This window comes from Bacillus rossius, chromosome 2 (genome assembly GCF_032445375.1).
Source record: "Bacillus rossius redtenbacheri isolate Brsri chromosome 2, Brsri_v3, whole genome shotgun sequence".
Classification (NCBI taxonomy): Eukaryota; Metazoa; Arthropoda; class Insecta; order Phasmatodea; family Bacillidae; genus Bacillus; species Bacillus rossius.
The window spans coordinates 73530443-73545610 of NC_086331.1; the positions used below are offsets into that span (position 1 = coordinate 73530443).

Sequence of the window (15168 nt, forward strand, 5' to 3'; positions counted from 1 at the left end):
TGTTAACCATGAAATCTGTATTGAAATAGCGTTTTCATTGAAAATTTTACTCGTCAGTTAACTAATATATATATATATATATATATATATATATATAATTAATTACACGTATAAAACTATTGCAATATTAAAATAACAGATTATTAGATTATGAGAAAATGACCGAAAATATTTTGAATGTTTCAGGGGCATTGGAATCGACGTTTGTTCACTGCTGTTCTATTGGTTCCACGCTGGCGGCTGAAAAGGTACAGTGTGATCAGTATGCGGCTCCTGTGACTGGCGTCTCCGTGGAGCAACAGAGCATGTGCCTCTCAACAATTGAGATATGCTGCCTTCGAGCTTACAGGTAGGAACAGTGTTTATTACTATGTTCATACTGTTAAAGAAAAAGAGAAAACATTTCTGTATGTTAGCTACTTGCAACTGAAAACGCAATTCTACATAATAAAATTATGTAAGTTGCTTAAACTTCAAATGTTATAACACATGGATGTAATTACTGTTATTAATTTTAAGGGAATTTTTTACTATACTTATAAATCAACAGCATATATAAATATACATAGATTGTACGGGGGTATGTATAAATTACGTAAGGAAAATTAAACTACAATATGTGTGAGCAAAAAAGAAACAGAACATTTTAAAAAACTTTTCCCAAAAAGATAATGGTTGAATAATTTATTTGAAGCTGAATCCTAACAAATCAACCCACTATATTGAGTAGTTGCCATAACGCACGTGTCTAATAAGTTGCGCTTGCAATGAAGGTGTTTGTGATGTCATAAAATGGATGTTTGATGAATGTATGAATTTTTTTTCGAGTAAGTTTAATACTATATTATAGGGCATACTGAAACTCGAGTTGGAGTGAGGTGTGAGGTGGTGACGACCGCAGCGGCTTTCTTGGATAACCTTGACTTTGACCTTCAAAATATGCAAACAATTACCAAACATGCAAAAAAATTTCCCAAAATTCGTTAAAATTCGCCAAAGTTTCCATTTTTAAAGACAAAACTCCTCTAAAAAAAAATAAAAAAAAATATTTTCGAGAGAAAAAAAGCCTGTAAAAATTAAACAATTTGGAACTCTAAAAACCTCAAAACGCTTTTGCCGTAGAAAAAAAACACGAAAATTCCTGGAATTATTGGAGATATGCATGTTTTACATTGTGTAGAAAATGTCACTGTGTTGAGGGTAGCAGGAGGTTTGTTAACCTTTGCATGAATTATTTTTTCCAAGCCTCCTTTTTTGTGGTCTTTTGCATTTACTGTTTGTATGTAGATCTAACTTCCCAGGTTCAGGTGTGGGAATATTTTTTTTTATTGTGCTGAACATTTTTGTGGTATGAATGTACATTAGTAGGTTACATGGTACCGGGGTACCTTAGTCGTGCAGCTTCCCGGAGGAAGGAGTTGAGGGTGGTATGGTCAAGTCCACATCCGGCTCTTGGACCCTGTCTGCGAACAAGCCCGAATCAAACATGATCAGAACTGGTTCACAGACAGTTAGTAAAATAGGCATAAAACGCCCACTAAAAACGGTGATGGTCGGGGAATAAAGAATGACAACAACTCACCAGACAGGGAGGTGGCTTCTAGCATCAGCACAATAGCCCGCCAGGGTGCGAACCTCACAAACAAGCGCGGTTGTCGCGGACATTTCCAGAATTTAAAATCATAATTAAATTTAGCAAAGTTTAACTACCTCTATCAAACACACAGACTGACTAATAAATTATTAAAATTGAGTTCTGAGGAGACCATCCCTTGCCTAGTTGACTACATATTTGCACAACAACAGGACGGAAGTCTTGTTGAGCGGCTCGCCGACGATGCGATGTTGTCAGTCTGCTCTCGCGGTGAGAAGAATATTTGGGGTGGCAGCGACTCGTAATTAAAAAGGCGAAGTCAATCAAAATAAAGGGCGGAGACTTCGGCTTCTGGACCGAAATGTTCCGAAGATTTCCGGGGGGTGGTCGAGAAATACTGACTTTGATATTACGAATTGGTGGTACTGGCCGATGTCAGCTCGACCTACTGAGGGGTGTCCGAAACAAGAAAAGATCGACTCGCACGAGGCGACTGCTAAAGCATTGAGCTTATGGAGGAGACTAGTGCAGTGCTCTGGTTGCTTGGAAATGAACTATGGTGCATTGTTTGTTGCGTGAGGTGCCAGGGGGCATTTGTTTAGCGAGCCTTCAAACACCCAGGGTAAATAACTCGCAATCTTCCACGAAAGGGCAGAGGTGGTACCTTAGCAGACCGATGGGCGTACTTGGATTCAGCCAGGGTTGGTGACAAGCCAGTGAACTTGGCCTGGTTCCCAGGAAGGGCAGGAGAGAGGTGGTGGAGGTGGAAACTGCGCTGCTGTGGGAAATTAAGCCCGAGAAGTGCTGGTAGCTTGAGCCAAACGACTCGTGGGTCTACCTCTGGGCTGCTTGTGTCAGTAGAGCTCCTAGAAAAACTGTGTCCTGGGATAACGCCGAGATGAGCCGTCTTGATCACGGCTCGGAGGAGAATTACAGGTGACGGACGTGCACCAAAGCGAGAATAAGATGAGCGCGCCTACTGGGTCATTAGATGGTTGGCCAAAATTAGATACAGTGCTGGGAAGGGATTGGGAAACTAGCCTGACAAAGATTAAATGGGAGTGTACAGGAGACAGAAAAAGTTTTAGTGTTAGCAGCAGAAATGACTGACAAAATTATTTTTCAAAAATTCAAATTTAGAATTGTGCCAAAAGTACTAATTGGCAGCACAGTATGCTTAATGTGACATTTTTCTAGGTTATATTCTTTTAATAAAAGATACCAAATAGTTTATTGACTACCGAATAATTTTCCCGCTTTTAAAAATGTCAGCTCTTGATGGTCTGTTGATAATTTATTTTTCTGGCCAAGTAAAATATCACACAATTTTAATAAGGACCATGATATAGTTTACGTTTTTGACTCTATTTCAGAGATAATTAATTTTCTTTTCTTACTGTACTTCCAGGGCCTCTTTTGATTTAAACTTTACCCAGTAAGTTCACTACTTGGCTCAGCATCTCGGCTGGATGTGCCATGGCTCCCATGTGGCGTTGGCGGAACGATTCCCATTTCGCCCGCCTCCCTGCACAACCCGGCATGTTATTTCTACCGCCCTCCGTGAAGACAAATTCTGATCCATCTCACAGCACCCTGTGTTGGTCAGGAGCTAAGATCAGGCGCGGTGCTCCTGTTTTAGTGCTTCAGAGGACACTGGAAAGTATCGGACCCTGCAGCGTTCTCAGAATGCAAGCTTCTTCCACCTCTCCCCTCACGCTGTAAGTTTTCTGCAGGCCTTCTCAGAACCAGCACCCGGGGAATAGCAGTCTCCTCTTTAAACCCCTCCCCTTAGAAAACATACCACGCCTATACTAGCACGCACGTCCCTTGGGCGCAATCTCTCAGACGCCTTTGGAAATAATCTCTGATTATCTCTTGTTTGTCCCACCAAGGAGCATCACCTCTCCAAACTCTAGGCACCTGGCTGGATCTAACTTCTTACACCGCACGGTCTAGCGGCAGTCGTGCGAACTATAGTTTGGTGCGATAAAAATTCATCTTTGTTGTTTTGGACACCCCTACACCACTCGGACCCCTGGCCACTCAGGACAGGTCTCTTCTCCCTCATCACTACTAGCCACACACCTTTTTTCTCTTCCCCCACTCTCTTTTGAAGACCCATTGGGCTTTTAACATAGTGACCCTTCCGTCCCCGCGGGGAGTCACCGTGCATCCTTCGCCATGGTCACGTGTGGAATCGCCTATATATTGTGTACGAGCTTCCATGTAATTCGCAAGCAGAGAGTTTGACTACGGTTAAGGGCGTAATCAATATACAAAGAGGTTTTTCCCTTTATTCCTTTTAAATTTATAGCCGTAGTGAGTTAGTACTGATTACTAATGTTTTCGTCTCCACATCCATGGGTGGTTCTTTCGATGGTTTAACTTAACCTCTGTGGGGTCCCAGCGATGGGCTGAATACTGCACGCCCAAATCTGTGTTCTTCTTTCGGCCTCCATAAGTCCTTTGGGAGTGGCCCTCTTCTACCGCCTCTCTCTCCAACGCATCTAGACATCAACATACTATGCCTCGCATGCAGCTAAGTGTCAAAAGATAAAACTGAATAATGTAAGACTTCTTTTAAATATTCGTCTTTCGAACCTTTTTTTGATTTTATTTTAAATTCAGAAGACATTAAGACTGATTCATAATATGGGACAGTTAGTAAAAAATTATAAAGTTTATCAATTTATATATAATGTTATCTCTTCGATCATATATTGGTTAGTGTTTAGATAATCTTAAAGCATTTTCATTAGTTAAATTTTAAATAACCGCGGGATCCTTGCCAATTATTGTTATGTTTATTTTTGTATTTGAATTGTGATGACTGATTATAAAAGTGTATAACTGCAATCATGTAAGTTTCTCCCAAGAAATGACCGAGTTAAGCCAATCAAATTAATCCCTTTAACTGCTATAAACCTGGCGATGTAAAAAAATCATAAGGAACACAGAAATCATATTTGGTTGTAACTACCGTAGTTATGTGCATTTTCTTTTGAATATTGTGGCATGTCTAGTGTGAGAGAAAGTCACAATCGTATATTTTTCGATTTATATAATAGATCTTAAGCAAGTCTAGTATTCTATGTAAGCTACAAGCGAGCACATCTCAATTTTCACGGCAACTACTGTTCCTTTAGTGGCGGAAATGAGTACATCTTGACACTTTCGTAAGCACTGCTAGGTTAATTATTTATCCCGGAACACTCTATCGCTAGTGCTCTTAATTAAAATTAATTGTAAGGTTTTCCACATACCAGTGTCGTGAGCGACACGATTGTTTATGTTTAGGCCCCGTCCTAAGGGCGCAGCCATCTTGACAGTGCTGCCAATCTTTCTCTGATTCGTTTTCTCCGCGCCGCTCATACCGAGACCAGGCGCTCGCAAGACGTATCTCAGGTGTTTGCTCCCCTGTAGCCAAGGTCTTTGACCCCCCCCCCCCCCCACCCTTCGGAAAAGCTTAGCATGCTATCATCGTCGGTGGCCAACAGGCGCGCGGATGTGCCTTATCTAATAACACCCTCCTCCCTGAACCCGCTGCAGTCAGATGGACAATGACCTTAAACGGCACGCGACATCTCTAATGCCGCGCGGTGACGTAGGTGTGTTTATACACACCAGACTACCTCTAGCCAGCAAGAGAATTTACAGGCGATTTATAATTACCGCCAGTTCTGGATGCAGTGAAATTTTATCCAGTTGTTTCAATAGGGATTTGCTATATCTCGCAATAAATTTAAATCAAAATAAGAAAAAAAAACAAAAATGTACATTAAATTAAATTACCCTATTTTGTTTGTTTTGAGAATGCGGGCTCTCAAGCCCACAGTATTAAAGGTGCCGCCCAGGAATAGCAGGCACAGTTTTATTATATTATATTATAGTCTTAATATTTTATATATAAATTGTAATATTAAGAGGGTTGTGTACTAGTGTCTAACCTTAGTCTAAAGTCATGTTAAGGCTTATTACTAGTTCTGAACAAATTTCTTACCTACCAACAAAATTTAATTTTGTATATTACCAGTTATCTGTTTACAAAGACAACATGATTACTCCCGAACATTTGCTCAAAGGTGAATTTACATATGAGCTGGCATGTCGTGGTATGCCCTCATCAGGGAATGCCCAATCAATGTAGAAACGACTAAGGGCAGCTTGTCAGGATGACACATGAACATTTTTTCAGAATTTATCCTTTGAAATTCTTGAAGAATTCAATGTTTGCTGTGCCAAGTACCACGACCTTCCGGCCTTAACAAACAACATCGACCATGAACAGAGTCAAATAAAATTGCACTCACTCTCGCCAAGCTAGCTCATGTCACAAGGAGATTCAATCATTTCGCTTCCCTAACGGCAGGTAAACTAAATGGTGTTTTTCAGAGAGTGATTAAAAAGTGTATTCAACAAACCCCTAAATTGAGAGCCAGGTTAGCTGTGCTAGACGAGGTCTTCCTAAGGCAAGATGAAATTATTTGCCTTCCTCAAGATCACATCCCCAGCAGAAGTACCATTATATGTGGCCCAAACTTAAGCCCTTCCCCTAATTTTCGCCAGCAGACACAAAGCCCCTGCAGAGACCTACTACATTCACACTATTTTCTTCATTGTCAACCTCCCCCACCTTCCACCCCTTCAACACCCACTCTTCCCTTCATCACCATTTCAACTGCGTCCGTATCATTGGCATCATCTTCCCCTCCAGCTCCATGCTATTAACCACTGCACCTGACATGGCCCCTACCATGCATCCTGTAACCAGTGTGACTTATTCTCGGAAATTTCTTAAAATCACCACTCACTCATTTTAAACTAGCCTACCAGCCATGTATTTTCCATTCACGACCACCACGGTCAGTTTCAACCCTTAACAAGAATTTCCTTCTTTTTTCCCTCTTGGAAGACTACCCCAGTTCCCACAATGACCCATTTGCACCTCTCCTTACCCTCATCCATTGCTCCCCTGTTGCATCTTTCACATCATTTGACACCCTCCCAGCTGAGTTCCTCAACAGCCTATCCACCCTCAGGTTCTCCGGCTCACAAAATCCACCCTTTCATCATCCACAATCACTTTTACCGCAAAATCAACCAAGACTCTCCATACCACCTCTAGTCATGGGTACGAGTACCAATTGTATGGCCAAATACCTCACCCCATCGAGCACCTACTATCAGGGCTGCCTTAAACCAATGGTTTGGACCCCAAAAAATTGGTTGACTTTTTACAGCAGCAATTCCTGTTGCATTAGAAGCTTAGTATACCAGAAAAGCAACTTTTTGAAGTTATATTCCCTCCAACACAATCACCCCTAATTGAAAGCTCAGCTTTGGCCATTGAGAATAATCTCACCTTTGATTAGTACCATGCTGACATACTAAGTTTTTTTATTCCTTGCATGCTTGCTAACAAACATAAGTCTAGAATGGTATAGCAGGTTTTAGCAATAGAACGAAACATTGTCACACTACATTACAGACAAAAAAGAAGACGCACAAATATTTCGTTTAGGCCTATCAAAGACTGAATATTGTGACTAACGTTCTGGACTAAATTAATCCTTCAATGCAATCACAATTACAGAATTTTGCCGAGCTGGACCGTTTGTGTATCCATGCCACAAATGTGGAATTCACAAATCATCAAAGGAACTGAGCTTTAAATTTCAGTAACCAACAAGAACACAAAATTCAGCCTGTCAATACCTTAATTATTTTTTCATGTAATCCAGTGTTTCAGTTAATCAATGTACTCTATTTCTTAGTCCAAATAACAGAAAAATAACCAACAAACATAAAAAGTCGTACAAAATTTTCAGTTACAGAAAAATAGGTGGTCGAGTATTGAACCACCATGAATTTAGTTACACACATCACATGCAGTGGATGGTGGTCACTATGTTGACCACCTACACAGACTGCACCCCAATTCTTTCAAATGAAATTGTTATACAACTTACAATTTCAGATATTTTGTCATTGTTACAATAAATACATGTATAGTTTACCAAACTAAATTGTATACAATTTTACAATCACACAAAAAATTTTTAAACACTTGTAGAAAAAATTTAGTAACATATTTTGAAATTCCACTTACACATAATGCACACCACTTCTTTCAAATCAGATTTATACAACTTTGACTGTTTCAGATATTTTATAAGTGTTACACTGAATGCATATTTAGTTTACCAAAGAAAATTGCTTAACACGTTACAATCGAACAACATTTTCTGAAATTCCTAGAATAAATTTTGTAACACATATGTCGGAATTCTGATAGTCATTCTGAAAGCTTGTTGTTCCTACAAGTTTTTATGAAAAGGCTCGAAGCAACTTACGCATAGTGCAACCTTGCAATTTGTGCAAATTACCCTACTTCTTTTTTGATTTTTTTTAGTGCTGCAATGTGCGCAACGTCTTGGTGTGCTTTCGGCAGGCATGTGAGATCCAACATCGCAAAGTTGTACAACATTACTTCTTATGTTGTTATTATCACATGTGCTTTTTCTAGAAAATTTTACTTTTGATATGATAATTTTTGGGCTTGTTTAAGGACCTGGTGTCTTTTTTGAACAATAATTACCAATAAGTTCATTAGCTAACATATTTCTGGAATTGAGATGTGACATGGGTTTTGTTCCCCTCATGCCAGAAAGTTTCGTGGTTTCAGAGTACAGAATAAAGGAATTAACAATTGCTGAATCCAATATGTAATAAAACAGCTTGACCCACCATCTATGTGATTTCCATGATATGGAATAACTTGAAAGAAGTTGGTCGAACCTGTCTACACCCCTCGTGTATGCATTATAATCTGCAACTACCTGTGGACATGAAATCATTTCCTTTTCACCTTTTTTGTTTGTTCTAGAAACTTGAGTTTTTCCTAATGGGTTGTGCATGTTGCTAGCTAAAGATACTGATTTTCTACCTCTGTCTTTCCATTTTACGACAGAAATATCATTGTCCATTACAAAATCACTTTCTCCCAATTTCATTTTTCTGTCCGCTTGTAGGCTGTGTTTGGAAAATGCTTTCGATTCTGGTTTATTCTACCACATGCAAAAGTGTTTTTTTTAACAGTTTGAATAATAATGGGAAACTGGTAAAAAATCTGTCAAAAAATATACAATACCCTAACATTTGGAAAGGTGCTGTAAGTGCCTACACAACATTTTCACCTAATGAACCTTCATTGTGCAACAGATTTTTTCCTTCATATATGCTGAAACTTAGCATATATCCAGTCGTTGAACAAGCAGCAACCCATACTTTGAAGCCATGCTTGGTTGGTTTCAGTGTCATGTATTGTTTCAAAGATGAGCGCCCTTTGAAACCAACCATGCTTTCGTCTACACTTATAAATCTACCAGGATTGAAACAATTGAGAAATACAGTGTTCATATGAGTTATCAAAGGCCTCATCTTGTACAACTTGTCAAATGTAGATGTCCCTCTTCCCGGCATTTTTTCGTTGTCACTAAGATGTAGAAATATAAGTATTTGCAGAAACCGTCTCAAAGACATAATACTTGCTATTCTAGTAACATGGAAATTTAGATCTGATGACCAGTAGAGTCTCATTGTTGGTAAAGAGTCGAACCCCATTATTATCAAAATACCAAAGAAAGCTTTCAATTCCGTGACAGACAAATGTAAATCTACCCCTTTTTGTTGAGCGTACAAATTTGACTGTTCAACAATCATTTCAAGAATTGAAAAGGTAAAAAATGTAAGAAATATTTCATGAGGAGATTTCAAATTTACCTCACACTTTGGGCCAAAGGGAAGTGTAAAATTGTAACCAGAAAATTATTTTACATTCCTTGCATTCTTCACAAAATGGAAATTATGCGTAGAACTTGGTGATCGCATTACTTCACAAGGTTTATCGGGTTCATCAGAATCACTACTTGATTCAGAGGGAACCAAAAGTCGCATCCGTTTTTCTGGTAGCTCAGGGATGAAATCAGGATCGATCACAGAATCATCAGAATCCAAGTCTGTGTCGGAAATACCTGCTGATGCTCTCACAGATATTTTACTTGTCCCACTTTTACTCGACTGTAGTGCTGGTAGCTCATCGTCTGCATCTGAATCTCCTCCTGCCTCGGAGTCAAATGCCTCTTCATCAGAAACATAATTTATGAAAGACAGTAATTCTTCCTGGCTCATAGACTCAAGCTGTTTGGCTGTGTATATCTCGCCCATTTTCTGTACAAAATAGGCATGTAATTAGATATAAAATTACCTAAATGAAATAAAAAGGCATAATACTGATAATTGCAATATACCTAAAAACCACAAAAAATACTGTATTTAGGAAAAATGTTTGGTAATATAAGTGGAAATAATAGTTCACACTACTTATAAATGAGTCGTAAGTTAGTTTTTACAATGGAGAAAAACAATTGTATGCCTATAAAAATAAAAATAAAACTTGCATAGTGTTTCATAACCTAAAATATCTCTGCACTCTCACATATATATATATATATATATTTATATATATATATATCTATAACTCGAAAACACAATACCTAAAACTGTTATTTGAATATTTATAACCAGCAGAAATATATACAGTTGCAAACTATTGTCGTTTTCTTGCACTGTGCTGCTACAGTTTTGTTTTGTGTAAATTATAAAACGATGTAAAAACAAAATTGTTAAGTCATTCTTTTAGGTTACGGACTAAAATTTAATATTCTAGGTTTTCAAATGTTGATGCATTAGAATTAATATATAATTTTAACTTGTTACAACATATGCTTCAATAACTCACCTTTTATTTGCCTTCCGTTTTCACGCAAATGCTAATAATATGTCAGCAAACACATGTTTAGACACAAAACCATAGATAGCAATGGATGGTGGTACGCATAGCGACCACCTCGGGAACTTTCTCCTCTCCACAAGGCCTGCCAACATAAGAAGTCTAGAGGTGGTTTCCACAACAACCACTGTCCATTTAGCAAAACACTCCAGGTACATAAGGTTGAATAAGTAAGTGAAAAATACATTATTTTTGCGCTTATTGTATGTGGTTGAAATAGAGACCACTATCCTTTAAAGGGTTAAGCCATAACATTATCACCCTAGTACTTCCCAGGCCAGGTAAAATCACTCGCATAATCAGTCACCATTTTGCGAATTCTGTAAGAAACATGAACATGTAGTTGAGGAATGTGTTCAAAACACAAAAGTCAAAATTATCTGTACACTAAAAGAACAAAAAACCTGTAACCAGGTGGCCAGAAAACTGGTTTTTGTATCACATGAAAACTGCTTCTCCAAACTTACTCCCACGCCAGGAACTCAGAAGCATCTACATGGCAACAAAAGTTTTTGTAAAAAAAAAAGTAATAATTCAAGAATATGGAAAAAGTAGCAAAACAAAACAAAAAAAATCTCAACAACAAAAATTTATTTAAAACACTTAACTAACCAGATGGCCAACAAACCAACGCTTGTAAAGCCCCATTTAGCCACCAACGCAAAGTGCAAAACTTACATTTGCTTTAACTGGACAGGAAAACGAACTTGCCCCAATATTTTCGGAAAAATCCCTAGTGTGCTGTCTTATGCGAACATACTGATTGGCACGAAGGTGATACCAGGTTTAATTCATACAAGTTCCGTTTAAAATTGTATTTAAGGAACATAATTTATTTCAGAAATTGGAGGAAAATAATTTAACTAAGAATGATAAACCAAACAATTTAAAATGTTTCACAGCCTATGAGAAACCTTTCAAGCTCAACTCTGCCGCAATAATCAAAGTCAAAATTGATTTTTTTAAGGAGGCTCCTATTTTTGGTGTGCTATGATCTAGCTACAGACGTAATTTTCTGCTTAGATTTTATTGCTAAAACTGGATCAGTAATTGATCTCCAAGCAAAAAATTAAATTAAAATTTTATACAGTAGTTTTCATCCCCCTTGTGGTGTCAGAAAACATTTTTCAACATTTTCAATGTAATGTCAACACACTATAAACTAGTGCAGATGATAATGGAAACAAATTAAACCTGGACCATCTCAGCTGCAAAAAAACAATTAGCCATCAAAAATATATGGCAAAAATTTTCTGGTGTTTTGACCAAAAAAATTTCATGCACCCACGTAACAGAATATGACATCAACATTTTGGATACTACACCAATAAAATGTCACCCATGTCAGTTGTTAGGTCCCAAAATTGAAATTATGCGAAAACACATACAAGATTTTTTGGATAAAGATGTCATCAAATACACTACCTTCTCTTTCAGTTCACCTGCCTTTTTAGTTCCTAAAGGAAAGGATCAGAGGCCAGTAGTCGAAAAAATTGTGGAAATAGTGGGAAAAAACCAGCCAGCAGATATGCATAGTGTCTACATCATTCCCAGAAGATAAATAAGCCTTCTATTGGTGAAGTAAGGCGAAATATGTCAGTGTTTTTGACCTAAATTCTGCATACCACTTTCAGTCAAAAATCAAAACACATCATATGGTTTTGTGTACCATGAAATTTATATTAGTACAATGCCGTACCTTTTGGGTTGGCAACCAATGCACAAGTGCTGGCTCGTCTGCTCGACCAAGTACTGGGAGATATCAAATGTAAGTACATTTTCAATTATTTGGATGATGTGTTGTACTCAGAAAGTTTTGAAGAGCACATAGCCCACCTCACAGAGGTACTTCAGAGACTTTGCAGTGCAGGCCAGACTATGAACACGAAAAAGGAAAGTCAAGGAAACATAATTCTTAGGCCATTAAATTTCTAACAAGGGAGTAACCATTGACTCTGACCGTACCCCGGCCATCATGGAGTTCAAGTCTCCAAAAGATGCTTAAAGCATCGCTTATTTGCAAATTTTTACTCCAGATATATACCAAATTTTTCTGAACACACAGCCCCTCTAAATGCATTAAACAAAAAAAAATGTGCCATTTCACTGGGTACCTGAACAGGAAAAAACCTTCCAATTACTAAACAGGCCATTGAAAGTTCTCCAGTCATACGTATGAGAGATTTCACCAAGCCATTTATTCTGAAAATTGATGCATCTAGTATAGCCGTTGGATTTATATTGTCCCAGTAATTCGACAGGTGTCGACAACCTATAGCTTTTACCTCGTGAACACTCACCCATCAGGAAAGAAAAGCCTCATAGGAATACGAACTAGAATGTTTTGCTGTTGTATTTGGCATCGACAAATTTAAAAACTGTTTTGGAACACTGAGAATTTCTTTTAGAAACTTATTATCAAGCCCTTGCTTGGTTTTTAGCACATCCTAAACAGTTAAGAAAACTGGGACATTGAGTTGCCAAGATTTCTTACCTCAAATTTCAAATCCAAAATATTCTATGTTTACAAAATATTGTGGCAGACACCCGTCCTCGAATGTTCGAGAAACCCTCAAATGAAATTATTCCATAGCAAACACCCCCCCCCCCCCCCCCCCCGTCCTCCCTCAACAAGGTGCCACACACTTCTCACCGAATTTACCTTTGGCATTTCAAGACCTTCAGTCCCATCAGCAATCAAATTATTACATTTCCAATATAATTACCTAGGTTAAAGCTGGTTCACCTCCAAAATTTTAAAAACTTTCCAAAGGACTTTTGTATCAACGAACTCATTAGTACAAATATTTTAAAACTGTACTACCTCAAAATTTATGAAATATTATTTTCCAATATTACCACACATCCCCACTCGGCACACATTTACAAAACTATCCAAAACATTAAGGGTCATTTTATTTGGGATTGCATGCACCATGACATTGTGAAACGCATCAAACTGTGCAAACTCTGTGCCCTCAGCAAACCAGCCCAAAATACCCAGGTTGAATTCCTGTATTCTGATATTGGTGACCTTCCAATTCAGATGATTTTTATTGATTTTCTAGATCATTTTCCTCGTTCCAAGAATTAACACACCACGCTCTTGGTGAGCATTGATGCATTTTTTAATTATTTTTGCTAATTCCTTTGATAGAAGCTACATCAAATACCAGTTTCTGCTTTGCAAAACCAAATCTTCTAGAATTATGGCCTACTGTTCATAATTGTATTTGATAACAGACCCCAGTTTACCTCGAAATCATTCAAAAACATTTGTTTCTTCTATTCTCTTTTTAACACCACTGTACAGATAAACTTACGATTATTTACATTATCTTACGTTAGTAAGCACAATTTTTTTTGTGTTTTTGCCTAACGTCTGGTCTGGTTCGACCTAACACATGGTCAGTGTTCGGTATAAATCACCACCAATATGTTTTAGTATAACCGATTTATTCCACCTTTGGCCTGACCGGCAACAGGTAATTCTTGTGACTACCATTTTCGGCAGTAGCATTCGTTCTCGTAGGCTGGAATAGCTTTACTGTCTGGCACAGTGGCTCCTGACGATACAATGTTGCAGGCTTCTGTTGTGGCACTGCCTTGTCGGTTTCTTCATGAGAGTTGTTTGACCTTTTGAGCAGATCCAAACTGTAGCTGTTCTCGAAATTCAGGCAGATTCGTGAGAGGGTTCCCCATCAGATGTACCTGGTAATTGACAGGCAAATGGATAATACCATGGCCACGAACTCTTGGTCTCCCACGGTCTGGTTTAGGTACCTCATCCTTCTGAACATATACGATATATGAGTCTCCAGGGATTTACCTCGCATTTCACCTCGCTTTTACCTCATATTTGAAAGAATATTGGATAATTAGCAAACAATCTTACATTTAATTTCAATATTACAAAGTTCAACTCACCAGTCAATTATCAAAATAGCTTAATATTTCCATATTAAATTTATTGAACTTTATAAACTGTAAATCGAGGTTCGTATTAATAATCACGCACAACTTATTATGCCACATACACTTGATTTGTTTCAGGCATATATGTTGTGTTCAGCAATAAGCTCAGTTGCCTAATAACTATCAATTATACACATTTCGTGGAATATGACTATCATACACTTCAACAAAATGGCATTACTAATTCCTTCTTTTAATCCCCACCCCTTAATTATCTAAAAATTTATGTTTTTTTTTACAATAAACAGTTTAGCCTTACTCTATTCAAACATCGCACCAACACTATCAGCATGTTGTATATATGCTTCAGGTTAACACATTCATTATATAAACCCAATATTTAAAATAAAGTAAAGGTACAATAATGGTTTTAAAATTTACATGTGTTCCTTAAACTGGTGCGTAATAAAGCTGATAAAAATAACAATTCGATATCCTAAAACAATAGCATAACATCTTAGGATGCTAATAGAATTCATACATTTTGTATTACAAGTGATAGCAGCTTACCACAGTCTTTTAAAAAGTCTATGGCCAAAGATAAAAATAAACTGAAATATTTACAATATCTAAATTTTCAGAATATGCTCTATGATACTTTACTGTACAATATAGACCAGTCTTCAATATCAATAACAAAAGTTTATGATTTAAATGTGAATATTAGTATATATTGATTCCTCTGGAAAGAGTGCACGTTGTGTGGTCGGTGTCCGCCATCTTTAATTGTAACATCATGGCGGCAATC

The 15168-nt window shown here is 37.7% G+C and overlaps 1 protein-coding gene across 1 annotated transcript in view; it reads left to right on the top strand.

The window, feature by feature from the left end:
- Positions 1–15168, top strand: part of LOC134529374 (fibulin-1-like) — a 539830-nt gene that overhangs the window by 40299 nt on the left and 484363 nt on the right. Inside the window, exon 2 of the mRNA XM_063363371.1 lies at positions 187–349. Within this exon, the coding sequence (XP_063219441.1) occupies positions 187–349 (163 nt within the window). The remainder of the gene's footprint in view (positions 1–186; positions 350–15168) is intronic.